The sequence below is a fragment of the Rousettus aegyptiacus genome, unplaced genomic scaffold, assembly GCF_014176215.1.
Source record: "Rousettus aegyptiacus isolate mRouAeg1 unplaced genomic scaffold, mRouAeg1.p scaffold_m13_p_6, whole genome shotgun sequence".
Taxonomy (NCBI): Eukaryota; Metazoa; Chordata; class Mammalia; order Chiroptera; family Pteropodidae; genus Rousettus; species Rousettus aegyptiacus.
In genome coordinates, this window is record NW_023416309.1 from 81,171,685 (window position 1) to 81,195,553 (window position 23,869).

At 48.9% G+C, this 23,869-nt stretch overlaps 1 protein-coding gene across 5 annotated transcripts in view; it reads right to left on the reverse strand.

Moving 5' to 3' along the window:
* KSR1 (kinase suppressor of ras 1) overlaps positions 1–23,869 on the reverse strand; it is a 145,944-nt gene that overhangs the window by 39,188 nt on the left and 82,887 nt on the right. For 4 of the 5 annotated variants that reach the window (XM_036223735.1, XM_036223737.1, XM_016119178.2 and 1 more), the window contains exon 3: positions 2,569–2,716. In XM_036223735.1, coding sequence (XP_036079628.1) covers positions 2,569–2,716 — 148 coding nt within the window. Of the gene's footprint in view, positions 1–2,568; positions 2,717–13,016; positions 19,171–23,869 lie in introns of those variants that run through there. The other variant, XM_016119177.2, reaches the window with a different exon arrangement.

Here is a 23,869-nt window from a genome sequence, read left to right on the forward strand (position 1 = left end):
GGTGATGAGCTCTCTGTCATAAGAGGTGGTCAAGCCTAGCCCACAAAGCCATTTATCAGGGATGGTAGAGAGAGATTAGTCTTCACAGTGCTTAGGGTTTCTTTGTACATTCCATCCCCTCCTCAAATGCCCTTCCTCTTACTCCCACTGCATGGTGACTTTCTATTCATGAATCAACTTGGCAGAATGAATTAGTCTGTGTGTTCCTTGTGTTTGCTCCTTTCAAACTGCAGCCATAACTCACGTAGCCATGACTGGCTTATAGGAGGCACTGGCATATTTCTTGTTCAAGGGATGAAAGAACGAGTTCTATGAATCCACGGGCAAGTCTGCCACCAAAGGAAACAAACCCCAAATTCTTCTAATTGCCTATTTAATGACCAGTGCTTTGAACCAGCTCAGGGGTGACAAATGGGTCTTGCCAACACCAGTCATTTGGCAGTGGCTCTTGAGAATGATCCTTCAGTAGGAAGAGCTTGGGATTGATTAGTGATGTCTGCTATGGATGAAGGACAAGAAATATCATCACACATGATGTTTCCCTTGTTCATCAGCCACTCTCACAGAGGATCAACCTCCACTCACTTTTCTTAAGACCAGAGATGGCAAGGGAAAATGCCTTCGACATTGAAAAGACCACCTAATATGCACCAGACTCTGTTCTAAGCACTTGACCTTAACTCATTTCATCCTCACAAATACCCTACGAGAGAGGTGTTGTTATTATCTCCATTTCACAGATGAAGAAACTGAGGCTCAGTGGTGTTAAATAACTGACCTCGGTCCCCTGGGCTCTAAGTGGCTGAGCAAAGTGTTGGGTCCAGGCAGTCTGATTCCATGGTCTATTTTTATTACAACTAGGTGCTCTAAACAAGTCCTGCTGGGTGCAGTGAAGACTCTGCCAGCACGAGCCAAAAGACAGGGTGATCCCTGGTACCCAGCCAGTCTCAGCAGGTGCCCTTGAAGTGTGTCTACCACTGGGCAGATCCATTCGGATAAGGTGTGGCACCGACCCTCTTGGGGACGCAGGGGCATGGCAAGCTGAGACCGAATGAGAGAGAAGGACCTGGAAAAGACCCCTTCCCCAGGGAACTCCTCTGAGGCATAGTGGTAAAGCACCCGCTGGGGAAGAAACCTGAGTTCTAAGCCCAGCTCTGCCACAACTCGCGCGATGCCTCTGATGCTCTAGCTACAAAAGGAGCTTACCGCCACCTCTTGAAAGGGTGTTGCCTCATGTGTGTCAAGTGCCTGGCTTAATAAGTTAGTGATCTCCCTATCCTGGCATCCAGGATGGGCAGACAGACAGCAGTCCTCCTAACACAAATAGGTTACCACTCAACAGCTGGCTCCTCCACAATTCTTCACAATTCAAGCATACAGAGGGAAGGTTGACAAGTTACCCCAAGATCTCAGCTTGGGTGGCAAATACTTTTCAACATCTACAACATGGGAATAACTCAACTACCAGCAAAGAATGAGGCTCAGATCTCATCTCTGCCACTAACTGCTGTGTGTCCTTGGCTAAGTCCCTTCCCCAATCTGGGCTGTCTCCTTCTCTGTAAAGTATGGGGTAGAGAATGCTGACCACGTGCCATGTTTTTTCCATGGCACCCGATGGCAGGTCTGGTGTGTTGGTTTTCTGAACTGAGTGAAGCTCTCCATACGGCCTCTGGGTTCAGAGGAGGACTTTGTACAATGGGACCAAGGAATAAATTAAGCCCAATCCTCTCTGAGAGAAAAAAAAAATCAAGCAGTGCTTTCCTTAAGCCTCACGCAACCGGAGATAAGACGGGTGGCTCAGACATTTAAAAATTGGGGCTAATTCTTCTCCTTAGGTTCATTTCAAAGCCTTATCTCTGTGGTTGGTTGTAGGAGCATTAAGTCGGGGCATTTGAAGCTGTTTCCAAGGCAAGATTTAGAAAGCCTGCAAATAATTCCCTAGAGACACATCGTAAGGCCAGGATTACACCCCTTTGCCTACAGTGACCATGGACACACAGCTGAAACACTGTACAATTTCTTGAATCCTGCTTGGCTCAAGCTGAGCCCAAATCGGCATGTACCTGGTGAGCACACAGACCAGCCAGCCGATGGGGACAGAGGTGGGGAGAGGGCTAGGGGTGAGTTGGGGTGGGAAGGGGGGTTGGGGGATGGAATACAGAAATCTGCTGGAGGGTTCAGAGAGCCTGGAAGATATGCTCCAAAGAGGGGCAATCACATAGGACCCACCCATACAGCACACAAGCTTGGGGCTTCTAACAATGGCCAAAGCTTCCCTGTGTCCATACTGTCCAGGGTGGTCTTGTGACTAGGGAGCCCTCTGACTAGGGAGACCCTCCGTCTCAGGTCGGGCCCATCACGCACTTTCTGAACGTCTACCCTGGCTTTTCCAGCTGCCCCAGAAACTCTGAGCCACACTTGTCCCATTCCATCATCCACCTCAGCAAAGGCTGTGCCCCCCCTAAACCAGGCCAGGCCTGGGGAGAGAAGGCTGGAGTCAAGGAGGAGGTGGAAGGAGAGGGAGCCCAGGGGGCTGGCCTCGGTTCTGGGGAGGCGGGCCCTACCTACCCAGGCCTGTCACCTTCCGCAGGCAGGTGAGCGCATACTGCAAGCGGCCGCACTCCTCGGCACTGGCCCCACAGCGCCGCAGCGTCTCCTTCACCTTGGCCTCGTTCATGTCCAGCAGTGCGTCCAGCGTGAGCTCTCGGAGGATCTCCTGAGAAAGCAGAGGGGACAGCAGAGAGCCCGTGAGCGCTCAGGCTGCCCGAGCACCCTCCTCATTCTCCCCCTGGCCAGGGCGGGCCCCCCGGCTGAGTGGCAGGGGCCAGCTGCTGCTGGGCTGGCCTCCGACCTGAGCCACCACTTGTCTGAGGACTCAGGAGGCCAGCTCTTGCCCCCACCCACAGCGCTCCTGGAGAGAGCAGCTGAAGTAGAGATGCCAAAGCTTCAGGGTAGGGGGTGGAAGGAAGGAAGAAAAAAATCATAAAAGTTTTGATCGGGGCATGTTGCCCTTCTTGTTTCTTTTTATTCCTCTGCCTCCAAACATAATGAATCATAACAATTTTTTAGAATGACAAGCACTTGAAATAAAGACAGCCCTTTACAATTTCGATGTACTATATCTGAATCAGACAAGATAGATTTCAAATAGAACTGGCTTAGCGAGAGGAGGATTAGAGAGAATTAATCCTCACCAAGAACTGTATAGACAATAACCTCGCCTATTTTAGTTTTCAGTCAAAACCTTTCAGAGGTTCAAGGTAGCAGAGAGAAAGTGAGAGACTCAAGCATGAAAAGGACTCCATGTGGACTTGGAAGATAAAGGGGCCACACTAGAAGGAATGTGGGTGGCCTCAGAGTGAGAGTGGCCCCCTGGCAGAAAAGCAAGGAAAAGGGTGACCTATGGCCACCGGGAACTGGATTCTGCCAATAACCTGAATGCATTGGCTTCTTCTTGAAGGTTCCAGATAAGAGGCCAGCCTGGCTGCCACCCCAGCTTCAGGCTGGTGAGATCCTGAGCAGGGAAGCTAGCCGAGCCCGCCTGGACTCCTTCATCTAGCCTTCCTCCTACAGAACTCTAAGCTAAAATATGAGGGGTGCTTTATGCTGCTAAATTTGTGGTCAGTTGTTAAGCAGCAACAAAAAACTAATACAAAGAGTGAATATTTGAATCAAGGCTGACTGACTTCAAAGCTTGTGGTCTTTTCTCTCATCAAGGAGAGAAGAAAGCCCTCTGGCTCTGACAAATTTGAGCCACATGTGATACCAAGCCTGGAGCAGATGTGCAGGACAATGGGACATGTCCTTGGCCTCAAGTGGCTTGCAGGGTGACTGACCCAAAAACAAGTCATTGCACTGAAAAATAAGAGATGGCCCAGCACAGAGAAAACTCAGAGATACAGAACCAGCGGTAAGATCTGTTTTACCCCTTTTTGGTTCAGATTTTCTGTAACAGGGAAGACCAGACATCCTACATCAAATGATTCATATAAAGCTCACAGTTCTTGAGAATCTAGGTTGATTTTCAATGATTTTAGCAAGCTGTGTCTAATTTTATTTTGAAAGAATAATGTTATCGTCAGTCAATCCACAATGCCATAAATCTTAGATTCAAGTGTCAAAACTGAACCTGAGGAAGACACTGGCTATGATTTATTGGGGGCAATGGTTTGGGGGCTTTGTAATGCCTGGAGGTGGCACTGGGCCCCAGCTGAGTCCTAGAGTCTGGCCATGTCCCTCCCTCCTCACTTTTGTGTCTTTGTATATTTTTCGATCCACAGGGTTGTGGACAATAATCTTATAGCTGTTTAGAATGATTCACAGACACAACTAGAAACAAACACATAAGTAAAAGCACTAAGAAGCTCATCATTGGTTTGGCAAACCCATGGTTGTCAGAAATCCTTCCAGATGATAAAACTAGAGCGTCACAGGAAACCAACGATAAGAACAGCACTGAGAAGCAACTGATTAGATAAAGATCCCAGGGCAGTAACTTTTGTTCATCAGTGTGTCTTCCTTGATTGCCCTCAGTAATACCCTTCATCGGAAAATGCAGTTGTGATATGTTTTCCCCTCATTTTACTATGAAAAGCAAGTTGGCAATATTGTCAGGCCACCAACAAATGGAAGCGAAGTTGACCTATATGCGACTTCACAAAACAACTTCACCTCTCCCTGGAGTGCCCTCAGTTCTCACCTGCACTCCTACATTGTCCCAAGACTGTGATGACTCAGCAGGTTTCCAAGAAGCCTGGAAACCCAATCCCAAAATCTAACTATAATGCAGTAGTGATTGCCCTTCTTTCTTTATCTTTTTCTCCTCCCCACTCGCACCAATTTCAGTTTCTTAAACATCATAACTACATTCATTATTACAAACTCTTTGCCTGTACAATATGGCCAGGGCTTTATGTACTATCTTCAGTCAAAACAATTCATCAAGAAGAGGCCGTTTTACTGAGGCTCACAGACCTACAAGGCAATCTGGCAGAGCTAGAGCTGAAACTCATGTGTGCCGTTCTCGTGGCTCCTTCAATGAGCCCTGCTGTCACTCAGTAGCCTAGCAAAGCCTAGAAGTGCACCAGCTACCTTTTGGGGCAAATGATATTTTTTTTTGAGTACATAACTTTTATCGCATCTTTAAAATATCACAAATAAGTCTGAGGAATCATCTGACATGCTGGCGTTTCTGTAGCTGGGCAAGTTAGACCTCATTCATCAGCCTGCCTGAACTGTTCTTTTTTCAGAAATGTAGATACCATCCAAAAATTTTCTGATATCCTTTGTTTTTAACCATTGTGGCTTGTTGAATCAAAGCAGCTGAATTTGATACAAGTTCAATATCGTTTTCTTCAAGAATGAAGTCATCTTTCTGGGCTTGAGCTACTCAAACGATTTTTTCAAAGTATATTAAAGGAATTAACTTCTACCAACTTCCTGAAAAGAAAAAAAACCTATACTGTAAAATGGAAATTGGCAAGTAAAGTAACCCCCTAAAAAACAGAAAAGACAGAATATGTTCAAATCCATTCCCTTAAAAAAATGAATGAAAAAAAAGAAGAAAAAAAAAAGACTGTCTCTTATAGCTTCAAATTACCTGCAAAGTTTCTCTCATTCCCGTGAAGCTTCAGAGATCAGTGTGCCCCGTGGAATAAAGGCAGTTTAAGGCATTGCCTTCCCTTCCCTCCTTTATCCCTCTTTATGTTCCAATTCAAACCAGGGGTTGACAAAACAAAATTGGGGGGGGGGGGAGGCAAGAGGGGATACTGGGACGAAAGAGCCGATTCAGGGTCCCACTTAAATTGGAGCTGCCCCAGCCTCTCCCCCAGGGCACACATGGCTTCCTGGGGTGTGATCTCTGCATTAGCAATGAAACGGGAGTGCTCAGCCATGATTTCTTACTATTCTTTCTGTTCTCTAATCCCTCTTCCTTACAGGGTTGGATCACTGAACTGGTGAGAGGGACCACCTCATTCTACCTAAAAACTCAGTCAGTGAAGCTATCCACCAGTCAGCAAGTTACCTGGTAGAGTGAGGGTCTCAAACACAGCCTCAGGGCCAGGCCTCGGGAAGAAATGAGGTCAGTGGGGACAGAGACCCCTTGATCTATCTTTTGATGGAGATTCAAGTACTAGAAACACTTCTCTTGCCCCTGCTAAATGAGAAATCTGACAGCAGCGAGGGTGAAGCTAATCAGAAACCCAGCCTCTGGCCTCACTCAGTGCTGGGGAATAAGGGGAGGCTACGGGAGCAGTGCCAGACCTTCCGGTTTTAAAGAAATCTGATTTTAAAATGACTGATTTTTACATGGTGGCAACTAATGCAAATCTGTGCTGACCAAACAACTGTATCCATGGTTACACAGGCCCCCAGACCCTGATGTGGGGACCCCATGTGGAGAATCTGACACCTTTCAGGGATCTGTCTGATCAGCGACTTCTAAAGGGTTATTTCTATAGGCAAATGGGGAGGGATAGTAGCCAAGCAGCAAGCACTCTGGGCGACATATTACTGGGCGGCCAGGCCTTCTCTGTGAGGCACCCGCCGTGGCTCTGGGACCCACCGTGAGAACAAAGTGCCCAGTTTTCCAATTCCTATGAGTGACTTTGGACCCGAAGTTAACTTAATCAAGAGGAGAGAGTACATGAGGCAAGCATGCTGGAACCAGGGGGACCAGCATACAATGAAAACCCGTGTCCCCCAGCTCTTACCTAGGCGGGGCTAGTGGCTGTGAAGGCCCCTGGAGTGGCCCTGCTATCACCTCCTATCCCAATTCAAGCAATGCCCCCCAAACAACTTGGCTCCCCTAAAACTTACATAGAGATGTGACTCGTCCACCCATGGTGACAGGCACAACCCAGTCTGAGTTAGGAAGTTATTTCAGACCTCAATAGTACATGTACAAATTCTGGATAATTTCAACCAAGAGCAAATTAGGGAATTCGTTTAACCACCTGCTGAAGGTGAACTCATAGGCTTGCTGACAACCTGGCAGGTGGACCCACTCTGAAACCCTCTCATGTCTGAGAAATCCCAAGGCCCCAGAGGGGCCTTCCACCTTCCTGCAGGCACGTGGAAGATGCCAAGTTGTCCCAAAGCCAAGGAAGGGCCCAAACACTGGAGTTCTGGGGAAAGGATGAAGACAGAGAGAATGGAATCATTGCCCACCCACCCCAGCTCCTGTCTAAAGAAGAAAATATGAACTAGAAACCAAGAAGGCAGGACACATCGTGGGAGTTCCCTGGGCTCCTACGAGCCTCGAGTGAACCCGGGAGCAGAAGCAGGGCAGTGAGAACGTGGGACAGAGCAGGAGCTCCAGGAAACACTGGCTCCCACTTCCCCCATTCCCTCAAGACACGATGGGTGTTCTCTGGTGGGGGACATTAAATTACTCTTTCTCAAAATAATTAGACAGGGTCAGTTGGGCACTGAGGTCATTCTCAGCCTGTGATAATTAAACTGCTGGTTCTGTTCTCTATAGAAGGAGGGAGTGGGCTTCCCCCTCCCCTCAGCAGCTGGCTGGTGTCGTAGGCCAGGCTGGGTATCAAATGGTATCTTGGGACTTACCAGCAGCCACGGGGCTGCCTGAGGTCTATACTTAGAAACCTATGCCGGCTTACACCGAGAGCCATCCATGCCTGCCGTGGTCAGTCAGGTGGACAGTGGAAATGCCAGGGGCTTCAACGCCTGTGTGTGGGCCACACATAAAAGCTTGTGGCAGCTCAAGCCAGCATTCAGATGAAGTCCTGGGTTGAAGACCAAGAAGCAAACCTATACTATTTAGCTTGCTAGTCCTAGAGCATAGGATGGTCAGTAAAACTGCCCCAATCAGTGCTGCTAGCATTTAAGGTCCATTTGCAGAACCTGGATTTCTGGTCTATGTGAGCAGAGGCCTCTCCCAGCTTCCCTGGCTGGGGTTAATTTAAGGGCCAGGAACCTCCAACACAGATGCTTCCCTGGGAACTGGTCATACCAGAGGCAGATTCCCAAAACCCTGTGGATGGTGATATAGGACCCCACACTCCTGCAAGGCCCAGGTGCAAGGGGGTGAGAAAGGGGTTCTAGGGAAGGACAGAGGAAAGAGCAGGGAGGTTTCTATGGCAGCCCAGGCTGGGAGCCTGCACGCCTCCAGTTGGCAAGGGAGCACCTGACAGATGTTCCTTCCCGCCTGCACCCACCACTGGGGCGGGGGGAGAAGGAGCGGTGAGACCTGGACCATACTTGGATATTCTAGGAGGCACAGGAGGGGCTAAGGCAGTGAAGGCCGGGTCAGGCAGCCTCCTGGGGTTTCCATGGAGATCAGCAGACAACTTGTGGGTGCTGGCTTAGCCTGTGGATGAGGCCTGAGTCCAGCCTGTTTACTATCCCAGCCCTGGGAAGCAAGGAAAAGGCTTCCTGGGAGAAGTCAGCCACTTCCTGGAGGCCTTCTCTCTACCACCTTCCAACCGGCCAGCACAGTGAAAGAAGGGTCAGATTTGGTCCTTGGAACCTCTTCCACCTCTGGTCAGTTCTTGCCTCTCTTTGGGCTTTGGTTTCATGACTTATAAAATGAGTGGATTTGGCTAGATCAGATCCGTGGCTCTTAACCCTGGTGGCACCCTGGAATTACCTGTGGCCGTGCCTCAAACCAATCAAATCAGAATTCTGGGGGGTGGGGACCATGAGGGCTGACAGGCTGTGGGGCCTTACGTCTGGCCAAAGTAGCCCAGGGCAGGGCTGCACTCTGGGGCTTGACTTCCTGCCTGTCCTCTCATGAGGCCCACACTCCTTCAACTCAACCCTAGCCTAGCCCAAGCACACAGACATCCCAGATGTCCTGTCTGGTACACCAGTGCCTGCCTTCTTCTCACACGCAAGGCAGGGTTGGGGCTCAGAGACTGGGGAGCCTGGCTGCAATCTTCAGGGAGTAGCTGCCTTTGGCCTATGTATTGGTATGTCTGGGCCTGAAAGCCTCAGAAAGACGATGCAGTGGAGAGATGGAGTGTAGAGGTGGAGGGATGCAGGTCAAAGGGGAGGAGGTGGGGGAGTTAAGAAAGGCTGAATGATAAGCATTTATTACATATCTCCTGCTAGATGAACTAGGTCAGTGCATGTAAGCCTCATAAACATCCTGAGATGGATGATAAGGCTCAGAGAGGGTAGGTTACTTGTTCAAGGCCACACAGCCTGATTGGTGAGGCTGAGGCCATCTCTACCTAGTCCCAGCCAGCCTGCCCTGCCTGTGCTTCTTTGCTCTATAAAGTGAGTTATTTTTCCCAGGGCAGGGTCTACCTGACATCACAGATCACCTCTGACTGTCCAGGCTCCACACCCTGCCCTGCCCCGCACGGCTGCAGTGAGCTCCAGCAATGGGGTTAAAAGCAGCTGCAGGAGGCCTCCCAGAGGATCTTCTCTTGACGTTCCTTCTTACTCCCCTCAGCTGCCCCTTGGGGTCCCCCTCAGTTTCCCTCATGCCCTCTGAAGGAGGGGCTGCTCTCCAACTATGCCTGAAACCGGCTCTCCAGCTTCAGACAGCATCTGCTGTCACCTCTGCTACCGCCATCACCCCAGGTAGCTGGTCCCGCCCTCCTGGAGAGGGGTCTTGTGGCTGCCTCCCAGGTCCCGTTCTTTTTCTTATAAACCCTGAGGTACCTAGTGTAGGAATTGGCAAACTTTTCTGAACAGGCTAGAGAGTAAATATTTTCAGCTTTGCAGGCCATATGGTCTCTGTCACAACTACTCAACTCTGAGCACCAAAACAGCCACAGACAATATGTAAACAGATGGGTGTGGCTGTGTTCCAGTAAAACTTTTAGTATAGACAGTGAAACTTGAACTTCATTTAATTTTCACGTCACAAAATAGTCTTCTTTTTTTTCCTACCAGTTAAAAATATGAAAATCATGTGAAAAGCCAGAGTTTGGCAACCCGTGATCCAGTGTGTCATTTGTCCACTAGACAAACACAACATCCCCTGTTTCGGGCTCCATCTCTTGGTGGCCCTGGGCCTCCCTGCTCCTTCTTTCTCACCTCCTGCTGTGCTGACATGTCTTTCCCCATCCAACCCACAGCACACTATCAGCAGGAGGGGGACACAAAAGAAGAGGCTTGGAGGCAAATCCACACCCTCCATCCAGGTAGCCCGTATTTTGTCATCTTTCTCTGCACCATCGACACACATTTCTAAAACTGCTCCTCCTGGGTGCTGTTTGAAAACGGCCAGATATACCCAGCATTAGAGTGCGCGCGCACACACACATACACACACACTCTCTCTCTCTCTCACACACACACACACACACACACACACACACACACACACCCAGTTTGGGGGCTACGTGCTTTCCACCAGTGCATGCTACTCCCAAAATGAAGAGAGGAGATGGGTGGGCTTCCACAGGGAGTTTTCTACACCCAGGGTGTGTGCTGATTGTGGGGGAAAAAAAGCCAATCCACTATTGTTCACTACATTCCACAGTAAAACCCAAGTCAATAAATGGGATACTCTAAAACAAACAAACAAACAAACAAACAAACAAACAAACAAACAAACAAGACTGGGGGCAGGGCAGGACAGGGAGAGGATCTGCCAGCATGCAGAGTCACACTGACCCGCAGGTGATGCTTGGTTTCTGGCAAACTGGCTAAGGAGAAAGTCCCTCCCTGCACAAGTAGGGCAGTGTGGAGGGGCTGGGGCTGAGTGAGCCAGGGGTTGGGGGCGCTTCGCCAGCCTCGCCCTGCTCTGAGGCAGAGCTTCAGGCTGGCGGCCGGCGGCTGGGTGAAGAGGAGAGGCTCCAGACGGAGGGCGAGTATATGTTGTGCCATCCCAGCAGGGACACTTTTGAGAGAGAAAGGGAGAGACGTGAGTAACTGCTCCAGGACAGTAGCCCTAAATTGGAATGGTCCCTGGCAAACTGGGTTGCCTGGTAATTGTATGCAGAGGGTACAGGGAACGGGGTCTGGCTTGAAATTTATCTCCCCGTGGGGGAATCCCAGCTCTCCTGAGGAAAAAGACACTGACAGAAATAAACAGGGGCCCTTGGGTGTGGCCACGTCTGCAGCAAGCTTTGTGGCTTGCTGGTCCCCAACTTTTCCCCCTTCTAAGTCTACCCTGTTCAAACACACTATTAAAAAGAGGATCCCCAGACAAATCGACTGTCTCCATCTCCCACCTCCTCCATTTCTGCAGAGCACGAGCTCTGAGTTCAGCCAGTGAGGCCCACCAGCCAGAGAATGAATAGATTAGCCAACAGGCCTCAGGGACAGCACCTTCGCTAAGGGCCCTGGCACATGCCTGGCCCCAGTGTTGGGGTCTGGTGGGCCCCACTCGGGGCCAGGAGCCAAACCGCAAATTCCTCCACCAGAGAGGCATGTCCCAGAGTTCAGCATGTGATCTGTTCTTTTGGGTTGTTTGTCCAGGATGGGGAGGCACTGGGCTACAGGAAGGAAGCCCAGAGCTGGAGACCTGAGACCCAGGCTGCTTTGCCTGAGGTCAAGGGCCCCATTGTTTTAGAGCTACCCCATGGGTGTCCAACCAGGTGACCAAGATCTCTTGGGAGTTCCTGGAGGTAGGTAGCCTCTCTCTGTAGTTTTCCAGAAACCCTGTAAACAACTCTTGCCCCACAACAGCAATGGAAGCCCAATGGAGCCTTAAGTGGATGGCCAGGACTCAAGCCAAGGAGGCCGTCACCAGAGTCACTAGGGTTTGAGGGCATGAAAGGAGCCAACAGATAGATATTCATGAGTGTAGGAAGAGAACAGGAGAGAAACCCTTCTCTTGCCAAGGTCAAAGGCAGAGTTCGAAGGACCTTAGAGCCAATCTAGTCCAACAATCCTCATTTTACAGAGGAGGAAACTGAGGCTCAGAGAGAGATGGGGACCTGCCTGGTCACCCAGAACAACAGCACCAGAACCGGGGCCCTGTCAGTGACCAACACCAGAACACGTCCTACCCCTGGAGAGCTCACCATTTTCCATAGTGGACATTCCTTACCTGGATATAAAACTTTCACTCCTTCCAGGTTTTCTGAGCTGCTCTAAGAGGTGAGCCAAGGGGAAGACCTCCCTGAGGTCTGCCCTGAGAATCATCCCCAGAGGCGTTGGCCCAAAGGATGCCAAGGGATGCCAAGACATGTGCTCGCCTCGTGGGCTCAGAGCCCTGTGGAATGCAGAAGCAATGGCCTCACCTGGAGCCTGGCAAGTCCCTAATGTCTTGGTGGCTCAGAAGATGGTAGATAGGTAATCTTCAACTTCACGATCTTGCCTACCCCCACCCATGCTCCTATTGGTGACAGTGCACATGTTTCTTCTTTTTGAAAAGAAGCAAATCCCACATCAACAGCTACACCCAAACACCCAGCTTCTGAGACAAAGGGTAGACCCACCCAGGGCTGTGGCACACTGATTCTTACTCAGCTTCTCAACATGCTTCCTCTTTTCACAACCAGTCTAATCATAAAAATAACAACTGCTGGTACTATTGCCACCCATGAAATGGCCTGGGCACAACGACTTGGTAGTTAAGAAAGTGAGTGCTAAGCAAGGTTTAGAGAGATTATACTCACAGAAGACACAGCAAGTGAGCGATGGTGCCCACATTGGACCCTGGTCCGTGTAACTGCGGTCAGCGCTCATGCCTCTACATGGTTTGGCCTCCCGGGCCTGGCTTATCAGAAGCACTGAGAGGCAGAGATGGGTCTGCTTTATACAACCCCAGTTTATTAAGCTCCCTACAGAGGGAGTAAGCACAAAACAAATGCACGCCCTGTTCAAACCAAAAGCACAAACAGGCCGAAATCCATTCACTAGAAAGATGGGGAAGAGCTATTTCAGGAAGATTCTGCTAGTTCCCCAGCCACTTGACCACAAGAAAGACAGGGAATAAAATAATGAAATGGAAGCCACATTCTACCCCAACATGCTGATTTCTCCAGGCGTGTTCTACAGTTAGCAAAGCAAGGACTCAGAGCACAGACAAACATGCCCACTCCAGGAACTCATGGAGAGGCCGCCTGATCCGAGACCCCAGTGCCTACCTCACGACCCTCCAGCTCAGGCTGGTCCAGGCCTCGTGCTTCTCGTAGTACCACTGGTGGTGGGGCCCCCGTGCCCCTTGCAGCCTTGGCCATCACCCAGCTCCACAGGCAATGCATGGTGAGGGGTCTGAGCCCTGGGACCCCAGCAGCCCCTGCCCCTGGGGCAGTGTTCCGGGGAAGGACGAGGCAGCGAGAGATTTTGTTTTCATGACTGCAGGGAACAGTCACTGCAGCCAAAAATAGTCTGTGCCTGGGAGCTGGGGAGTCAGCACATAACTCCCAGAGCAGGTGCTGGGTGTGAGACGCGCAGGCTCCAGTGGGCCTCGCTGGTGGGGGTCAGGGACCCAGGCACCCAGGATATCAGGCCAAAGACAGAGAGGTTTTCCTTGCCTCACTGCCCCCTCCAAAAAGTTTGACTTGAGTCAGCAAGGCATGATCATCCCCCTCCTCCTCGTGAGTCATCTGGGGAACCCCCCACCACCACATGAACTCCAACTGCCCCAATTCCCTGTAGCTCTCACACATTAGGGGTTGGGGTGGTTTGGACACCCACAAGAAGATCCGTGTGAACTGCCGGCTGTCATAACTCAGAGAACTGTACACAAAAACAGTGAATTTAACTATATAGAAATGAAAAAACAAAGTAAAAAGTTAAGTGGCTGGCTACCAGTGGTCGGTGGGGTTGTGGGGGGACTGTATTTTCTTTTTTGAGCTCTTCTGTATTTTCAAATTTTCCTACAACGAACCTTTGTAATTAGATTTGGAAAATGTCACTTTAAATTTAAAAAAAAAGAAAGATGCTCAGGTGTCACAGAGGGACTGTACAACATGGTCCTATCTATGAGAATTTAAAGAGACAGAGACAGAGAGAGAGACAGAGAGAGACAGAGAGAGAGAGAGAGAGAGAGAGAGAGAGAGAGAGAGTGAGTGTGTGAGTGTGAGTGAGTGAGTGAGTGTGTGTGTGTGTGTGTGTGTGTGTCACGACCCTGGCTTAGGAGCCAGGCCTCCTGGATGTGAATCTTGGCTCAACTACTTACCATCTAGGGGACCTTGGGTAAGTGACACTGGTACTTAGTTTCTCTATTTCTATTGTATACTAGAGATAAAAGCATTGCCTCCTGCTTTGGACTAACCCTTTGTGTTTCTCCAAAATTCATGTTGAAACCTAATCCCAAAGTGATGGATTTGAATGCGGGGCCTTTAGGAGGTGATTAGGTCATGAGTGCGGAGCCCTAAGGGATTAGTGCCCTGGGCGAAGAGACCCTAGAGAGCTGCCTGCAAACACAGCAGAAAGAGCCATCTATGAACCAGGAAGTAGCTCATCACCAGACACTGCATCTGCTGGCACCTTGAGCTTGGATTTCTCATTTTGCATAACTCTGTTGTTTATAAGCCAATCTGTACAAAATACCAGAAACTGGTATTTTTCTTATAGCAGCCTGAAGGGACTAAGAAACCTCCTCATACGGCGGGAATGGATGAGATACTCCACGTGAAGCTCACAGCTCAGTTCCAGACACACTGGGAACACGCACTGAAGAATTATAGAATAAATTCATGAATAAACTATATAAAAAGAGAAGAAAACAAACCAACGAACAAAGAAGGCCGACTGGAAAGAAATGCACCAGACTGTTTATAGCATTTCCTCTGAGTGGTTAGATTATGGGATAAACCATCAGTAAATGACGGTATTATCATTTTCTTTAATTTCTGTACTTTTCACACTTTGAAAATGAACATACATATAAATTACTGCCTAGTATAAAAAAAAAAAAAAAAACCTAAGAAGCCAAGAAGCAATGATTATTGCTGTACAGGATTATAAATGACTTCTTTTCCTTCCTTTTTCTCTATTTTCTAAAATAAATATTTATTACTTTCATAGTGAAGAAAACAAAAAATGTTATTAAAAACAACTGAGAGGTAGGTTCACCTGTTATATGCTAGTAACATGGTCTCTGCTGACCACCTCCAGGGTCTAGGCCTTTGACACACCATCTCTGAGTCTGAGGCCCTTCTCCTCCCACACAGGTACAAGAGTTCTGCTCACTGATGGGAAGTGAGGTACAGTGGTCACCCCTGAAACCCCCAGGGGAAAGTATAGTGACCCATCCCCATGGAGAGCCTGTGGTAAGGGTGTGGGTGGGGTGCTGCAGTAGCAACTGTTATTGTTATATGAGGGATGACAGTATTTGTTTGTAAATGCCTCTTCTTCTGTCAGCAGGGCTGTCTTTCCTCTAAAGACTCATTTCCTGAGTGCAGGTGGCCCTGACCCTTCAGGGCCTCTACCACAATGCCAAAGGGCTGAGGCCATGACTCAGTTTGGGCCTACTGGAGCTCTCCGTCTTCCTAGCCCTGTAATTGGTTCTGATACAGGCACATGACCAAAGCTAAGCCAATCAGAACCTTCCCTGGAATTTTTCAGCTACAGTTCTAAGGGGAAGAAGCTTTCCATAAGCAAGCCCTATTACTCCTATGCTGAAAAAAAGTGAGGCTTTATGGCTGGTGCCCTTCATGCCTGCCATGTGGAAGGGGCCTATCTGTGAAGTATGTCCTAATAGCATCATCTGAGCCCCTGCATTCAGACTTCCCTGGACTTCTATTGCTTAAGCTGATAAGTCTCTTGTTTGCTTAAGCCAGTTGGTATTAGAATTTGCTATGGAAAAGTTCCACAAGTAGGAGAACATAATAGCTTTTACTTAGTAAGTCATACTAGGTGCCCTGGTACCATGTCATTTCCCCATCTATTTATCTATTCATCCAATCAAGAGACAGCTAAGTACTAACTGTGTACCAGGAACTTTACTCAGCACTGGGCTACAAAAACAAACAAAATATACGGTCTTTTTCCTTTGGGGGTTTACATTCTGCTAGGAAACACAGGATAAAAAATAAATTCAAAAATAACTGAAGTATGTAATTGAAACTTGTGAATAAGTACAAAAAGGAAATAGCGTTCTGAGATAAAGTGGTAGGCATGAGTGGCATCTAATTTTAGACAGGGTGGCCTCTCTGAAGAGCTGACTTCTAAGCCTGTCAGAGGATAAGAAGGCACAAGCTGTGAGAGTATAGAAATTTCCAGGCAGAGGAAACATAACATACAAAGGCCTTAGGCTATGATAGGAAACAACCTGACGTGTTCTTACCTGAGGAGAAGAGTAAGGAGGGAGCAGGAGATAACATGGAAAGAGGCGGACACTGCATACATCAGAGCCTTGAAAATAGTGATGAGAGGTCTGAATTTTAAGCTGAGCGCAACAAGTCACTGATGAAATCCTGTACTTAGAAAAGTGAAATGACTGGATGTGGGTTTTAAGAAGAATCACTCTTGGCTCATGAAAAAGGAAATAAAGGGGAGGACAAGTGTGCAAACGGGGAGTGACGTAGGTGCTACTGCATAAGTTTATACAGTAGCTAGCATTAGGGAGGTGGCAGTGGTGAAAAAGGGACATAGATGGATTGGTGATATATATTTGGAAATAGTGGGATTTTCCGGTCAATCGAATGTGGAGGTTGAGGAAGGAGAAGGAATCAGAAATGACGTGTGCAAACAGGCTCAGATAAGGGACTTGCCTAAGATCACATCACTGGCAAGTGACAAAGTTAAGATTTTGTCTGCCTCCCTATACCGGATTCCAGGTCATTTAATTCCAGAGGTCATGCTCTTAGCAATCTTGTTTTCCAACCTTGCTGCCTGCCCAAAGTCATATAGCTGGAAAAACGGGTGGCTGAAATATACATGCTGACTTTTTTAAAAAGGACAGTAAAGGAAGGCTTCTCCATTATAAAAGTGTAATGTTGACACAAGAATGTCCCAATATTGAGCTGGTCAGATCTGTTCTAGAGCAATCCTGTCTTTGAGGCAGTCCCTGGAGGAGGAGGGACTGAACACAAGCTGACAGCCCAGGAGCTAGATGGCCCTACGGCAGGTTCACGTATATGCTAAGCCAGAGCCATCTCACAGCAAGGCTATGGACACCATCTTGCTCAAGTTCAGTCTGTCGCCAATGGAAACCAGAGCAGCTCAGGAATCTCAGGCCTCGGCAGGCCATTGGCAGCCCGCAGACCTCCCCCAGAGACCTTTGCTTGAATTCAACCTCCATAATCTCAGATGAGAGCTCCTGAGATACTTCAGCCCAAGAGAACAAAATTCTCATGTGAATTCAGTCATTAAACAAGAACACCCACTCTATGCCAGAGCAGTAAACAAAACAGCCAGGTCCCTGCCCGCACAGTGCTTCCGGTCTGGTCAGTTTTCACTGGACTTGGCAGCTCAGAAATCCATGGAGTAAGGAGATGGGCTAACTGTTCAAAAGTGCTTACCAGTATAGGGCTAAGCAGAACAGTCATGCTCATGATTTTTCAGACTTCTAAAAGCTAGGGGGCACCCCTACTCTCGAAGATTAAAAGAGGACACTTTGGCTGAAGACCAGAAAAACAAACCACTTCTTCAGCTGGAGAGTGCACGTCCCACACGGACAGGACCTTGGTGCAGCTCCTGGAATAGCGCCTGGCACACAGCAGGTGGCAAGCACACTTACTGAGAAAGTGGATGGCTGGACCAGCAGGAGGAAACAGGAGCGGACCTTCAGTTTTGTGTCTTGCCACATTTCAAACTTTTCTCCCTCAGGGCCTGTCACTCCGCTGTGCATAGTTGGTTATTTGCAGATGTGTGCACCCCCCCCCACCCCGTAAGCCCCCCAGGGGCTATATTTTGTTCATATTTTATCTCCTGTGATAATTAATCTGGGTACAAGGTATGTGATCAATGGGTGCAGAATAAACGGATATGAAAAGAAGGAAGGAGGTAAAGTGAGGAAAGGGGGAAGGACAGAGGGAGAGAGGAAGAAAGGGAGGAACAAAGAAAGAGGGGGGGCACTTAGAGAGAGAGGGAGGGAAGTGAAGGGGAGGAGGATGAGGAGGGAAAGGGGAGATTGAGAGAAAGCTCGATTTGATTACACAACTACATATGGTAGCCCCAGCCTGATCTATTCTGGGCAAGATGTCAGATGACAAAATCATGTGGGAAAGAATAAGCCTGGTTTTAGAGTCACAAGGACATGAGTTAGAATCCTAGCCCAGCTATCAGCTACCTGTATAATGTTAACATGCCACTCAACATCTCTGAGCCTCATCCTGCATAGCTGAAAAATGGGGATTGTAGATTCTTCCCACATCCCACCTTAGGTATAAGAATTATATAGGGTGATATATATAAAATGCCACCTAGCAGTTTGCCTCCTTCCTTCCATATCCCAACTTCGGCTCTTTTCCTGACTGGTTGGGTTACACCGGCATGCCAGTCCACTGCCCTGGCACCCATCTCCCTATCCTAGGTGGGGAGAGCTCTGTGGCTTAGCTAGGAAAAAGGCCAACCAGATCCATGTGGATTCAAAGCTGTACCCAGGAGCCACATACCAGTTTAGTTTTCTGGTTCAATTTTACACAGCTTCCTGCTTCACACAGCCTGTGTCGGGGCCGCTCCCAGCCAATGGGAAACTAAGGTAGTGGCAGAGGTCGGATAGCATTCTTCTCCATCCCCAAAACAAGGCTTGATTTTAAATATGGCAATGCGAGGATAGAAAAAAAGGGAAAAGAGAATCTTGCCCAGTTAGAACCACAACACAAACCCCTTACCAGACCCACATCCATCTTCCATTCGAAAAACGCCACCAGCGAGAGCTTATTCAGGGGATGCTGAGGCTCGTGGCTCCGGCCCTGGAATCCCAGCCTCTGCAGCACCCACCCCTGCCTGCTAGAGCTGATTCCATCCAGCACTTGCCACTTCCTTTAACAACTTCTAACAAGGAAGCTGCTAAAAAAGAAAAAAAAAAAAATGGCTCCATGCCAGCAGGCTCTGAAATCATTTCCCCAGCTGTAGCCAGAACATGAAGCTGTGATTTTTAGTTTTTAACCTGTGGAAGGGCGGAGGGGAATGGAAACAGTCATAGTGTGTGACGTAGATGTCCAGGGAGGGGAAAGAGATCCTGTCTCTGAATTCACCTTCCTGCCCATCCCCTAGTTCCTCCAACCCTCCAGGCCCTGCCTCCTTGCAGGAGGCTCCTTATCCCCACACCACCATCAGGAGCATTGTCTCACCTTTCACCCATCCCCATGATGAATCTAGCCTTCTCATTACTAGGAGTTTTATTTTCTTAAAACAAACTAATGTCCCTCTCTCTCTCCATCTCTCTCTCTCTCCCCCTCTCTCTCCCTCCCTCCCCTCTCTCTTTCCTCTCTAATCCACACGCAGTTCAGTGATCTCCCATACAAAACCCCAACCCCTGTGCTTTCCGTGAACCCACCCTGTTTTCCTCAACAGTCTCCTCCCAGACCAGGCCCTTTCAAACACTTCCTGTGAGGACAGCACCAGCTTTCTCAGACCTTGCTGAGGTCTCGGGGTCTTTGCAGGTACTACTCCCAGCATCTGGTGTGCTCTTCCCCCTCCCGCCAGGCTAGCTCCTGGCTCTCAGAGAAACCCTCCCGGGTGCTGATCTTCCCTTGACCTTCTCGGGCTGAGTTTGCCGGCCTGCTCCCCACAGACCCCAGGCCGGCTTTAGTCAGGGCACTTGGTGCCCGCTCTTGATGGGTGCGTTCACTCCAGCCTGGGAGCCCCTGGAACTGGGGAGTGTCTTTAGCATCCCAGCTCTCAGCACAGGGTCGCGCCAGGGCAGGCACCAGACCTGGACTGCTTGATACGATAGCCATATGCCTATTTAAATTAAAATTCATTACGATAAAATTTAAATATTGGTTTCTCAGCCACACTATGCATATATCAAGTGCTCCACGGCCAGATGTGGCGGGTGGCCACCATGTTGGACAGAACAGCACGGAATGTTTCTATCGTCACAGAAAATTCTTTTGGACAGTGTCACTCTAGACCAAGTCTGATGGCTGGCTAACGTATGAAGGCATCTCCCAAGCTATCCATCTCCACATCCTCGGAAGAGGGAAAGGAGGAGAAATCAAAGGCCACACATGTCAGAAGCATCACAATAGACTCCGCAGCTGTGGAGGGCTGAGACCTGACTCAGGGAGGAAGGGAACCAAGAGAGCAGAGTCCCTTCATCCTCCCCAGAAACGGAGAAGTGCAACCACCACCCTGCGGCCACTTCTACATCCCTCCCTGCTCTTCGTCCAGCAGAAAGGCATTATTTCCTGGAAACTTTATAACCACAAACTAGTAACCACAATCTAAAGTCAAAAGCTGAAATAATATTTAGATAACCCTAGAGAAACGGACCCCAGGAAGGCAATATTGAAAAGGAAGAAGGAAATTATGCACACACACATGGCTACACACACGTATGATGTGTGTAGTTTCCTGAGGGAAAAATCAGGGTTCCTGTCATGAAGTGTTAAGATCAGCAGGGAACTCATTGAGGAGGCTGAGGGGACAAACCCCACCACACAAAGATCATCCCCGGAGGCCTTGGGGAGCACCCTGGGGTGAACTGTTAAGTATTAACTGTCAGACATCATGGATTTGGATATCTTCCCCCCAAAACACAAACAACAAAAAGGACAGATAGATAAGAGACCCCATTTTAAAGTCTGGCCCATCTGCAGGTTCCGTCCTACGGTGATCTTCAGTTACTCCTTCACCCAGCAAATACTTGTCAAGGGTTTTCCATAGGCCAGGCGCTGTGCTGCTGGGCGCCCAGCCTCTTCTGGGCACAGGCCAATGCCTTCTATGTATGCCTCTATGTGAGCAGGCGGGCACCCCTCAAACAGTCATTCCTAAGACAGCATGAAGAAATCTTATCTCTTATTATTAAGAAGTATGAGATGCATTTGTAAGTACTAACACAGAGATGAGATTAGACTAAAACTTGCAGAATGATATACATTGTATGACCCTATTTTAGCAACTGTAAATAAAACGGGAAACAAATTTATATGAAAATAAAAACCATGTGGTACCCTGGACTGGATCCTAGAATAGAAAGGGGACATTTATGGAAAAATTGGTGAACTCCAAATAGATTTTGAAGTTTAGTTAATAGTAATGTACCAATGTTGTTTTCTTAGTTTTGACAAATCTACTGTGGTAATGTATGATATTAATGACAGGGAAAACTGGATGAAGTCTGTACTATCTCTGCAACTTTTCTGTAAATCTAAAACTTTTCCAAAATAAAATGGTTATTTAAGAAAATAAACAGTGTTTTAGATCAGCGGCCCCCAACCTTTTTGGCACCAGGGACTGGTGCTCCTGTGAGAATCTAATGCCTGATGATCTGAGGTGGAGCTGAGGCGGTGATGCTAGCACTGGGGAGCGGCTACAAATACAGATGAAGCTTTACTCGCTGGCCCGCTGCTCACCTCCTGTGTGTGGCCCAGTTCCTAATAGGCCATAGATTGGTACCGGTCTGCAGCCTGGGGGTTGTGGACCCTTGGTTTAGATGACATTCAGAAGCCTAAGGATTCTATCTCTGAGGTCAACTTGGAAAGGCATAGGTTTTTATGCTCTTTGGAACTTTGGTTTCTGAAATTTGCACCTTTATTTGATGAGTGCCTCTTCTAGAACCAATTTTCACTGAAAGCACAGGATCCAACAGGGCCTAGGGTGAGTGGTGTCAGATGGGTGTCAGTCAGAGTCCAAACAACTGTCTGAGGTTAAGAAACAGAATAAAACAGATTTACAGCTCAGGGCTGGCCTGAGGCCTGTGCCCAGGGAGCCCTCTCACCCTGGGCTCCATCGCTGTGCTCCCACACATGTACAAGGGGAAACACATACAAGGAGCAGAGCCAAGCACAGGCAGCCCCGTCTCCATTTCCTGGGATTACTAAAGGAAACAGCTCTTCTCCCAACCTTTAGAATACTCTGGCCTGGGCCCAAGAACCAATGTGAGATTTGAAGTGAAGACACAGAGCAATCTTTAGAAAAGGGTCTGGAGAGTTTCTTTGGGGAAGATGCAGTGACACCCAGCCAATGATTCCTCGTGGCTCTTAAAACCCAGGCAGAAAGCTGCCGGCTGCTCCCCCACACCCTCAGGTAGCCAGGTCCAGCCTCCTCCAGCTCCGCACTCCCTCCTGCCTCATTTCCTCCTCCTCGCTGGCAAGGATGGTGAAGATGCCCAAGTGTGGCCCCTGGGATCCACAGGGAGTGAGAAAGGGCCCTTGGCCCAGCTCCAGACTGTCGTATGTGCCACCTGCCTTCTGTCTTAAGCCCTGGAATGACTCCCACTGCCTTTTGATTCAGAAAACTGCCTCTGTTCTCCGCCTTCTGTTCACGTCCCCTTCCTTTCACTCCCAGATAGCTATTTAAAACTGCCCCGTATGCAAGAGACCCAGTGGTCTCTGCTGGGTTTGGCTGTCGCCAGGAAATAACAGCAGCTGAGAAGGAAAGGTGGGGAAATTGCCTGAATTTTCCCTCCTCCACCCCAACAAACACCGCAGTGCCTCCAAGCACTTGACTCCCACAGCTGTCTCAGTAAGCAAGCAGCACACGGTATTCTCCCATTTTACAGAGAAGGAAACTGAGACAGAGAGATGAAAGGTTTTGGCCAGGTTCCCAGTCAGGCCAAGAAGCAGGCGTTCCCGAGAGGAAGGAAAGAGAAGCGGCTAAGAGCGAAGACTCAGAGTCAGGTCTGGAGGGACGCCTAGCTCTGCTCCTCACAGCTCTGGGATCCCGAGTGAGTCAGTAAACCCCATAGGGCCCCAGTTTCCTCAACTGTGCATTGGCAGAAATGGTACCTGCCCCACAGGGATGTTGGGGCAACTGGATGAAACATGCACATATACAGCACTACATGCCAGATGTGCTCTCTGTATGCTGGCTTTGAAGGAGAACGAGCAGGAGGCTCTGAGGAGCCTCGAGAGCCCACTGTAGTTATGGTGCAGCCCAATAACGAGACTGCTGAGGCCTCCCAGTGAGGTCCTCATCGGGTTCCTGGAAGCACAACCCCTTTGTGAATGAAGGGGCATCAATATGGTCAGAAGGGGAGTGCCAAAGAGTTCCGAGGACTCTTTAGGGCACTGGCCCAATCAGCCTTCTTCTCCCCGGGGGCAGCAGCTCTCCTAGCGCTCTTTACAGACATAGGCTCATGGGCAAATGGGTATGGCAGGGAGGTAGATCTTTGGGGCTATGGCCCCTATACGGGCCTTTCTTGTAGTACATTAAAGGCCGGGTCTTGGAGTAACCTGTGTCACCACCCATTCACGACCAAAGCCTTGACTCCTGGGGACAGTCACCATGTCATGATGAGATTTGTCTTTCCTTCCTCTCAAACAAGTAAGTGTCAGATCAGGACCAATACTCAATGTGGGTTCTGTGGCAAACAACCCAGAGAAGGTAGGTCTTTGCCTCAGAGAGCTTGTATTCCAATGGGAGCATAGGCGGACCACATACAACAAATAAGTTAAATAACTCCAGAAAGTGGTCAGTCTCATTGAAAAAATCAGCCATACTGCACTGGTAGAGACTGAAGGGTGGGAGTCAGCTTTAGATCAGATTATCAGGGAAGACTGCTCAGAGGAGGTGACGATGGACCTGACACTAGAATGACGTCCAGTCTAGGAAGAGAATAACAAGTGCAAAAGTCAGACCAGAGAAAGCAAAGGGGAGGGTCAGCTAGATGAGACAGAGAAAGGCTGGCAGAGGCCAAAGAGTGTGAAGCATCTGGTGTTTATCTGGAAAGAAATAAGAACCACTGGAAAATGACATAATTCAATTTATGTTTCTTACTGGCTGCTGTGTAGAAAATAGAATGAAGTGAGTAAATGATAAAGTAGGGAGACAGTTAAGGGGCTGTTGCAGGAGCTTGGGCAAAGAGGATGGTGGCCTGGACCATAGTGTTAGTGGTAGGGACACAGAGAGGTGGACAGGTCTGCAGTATGTCTTG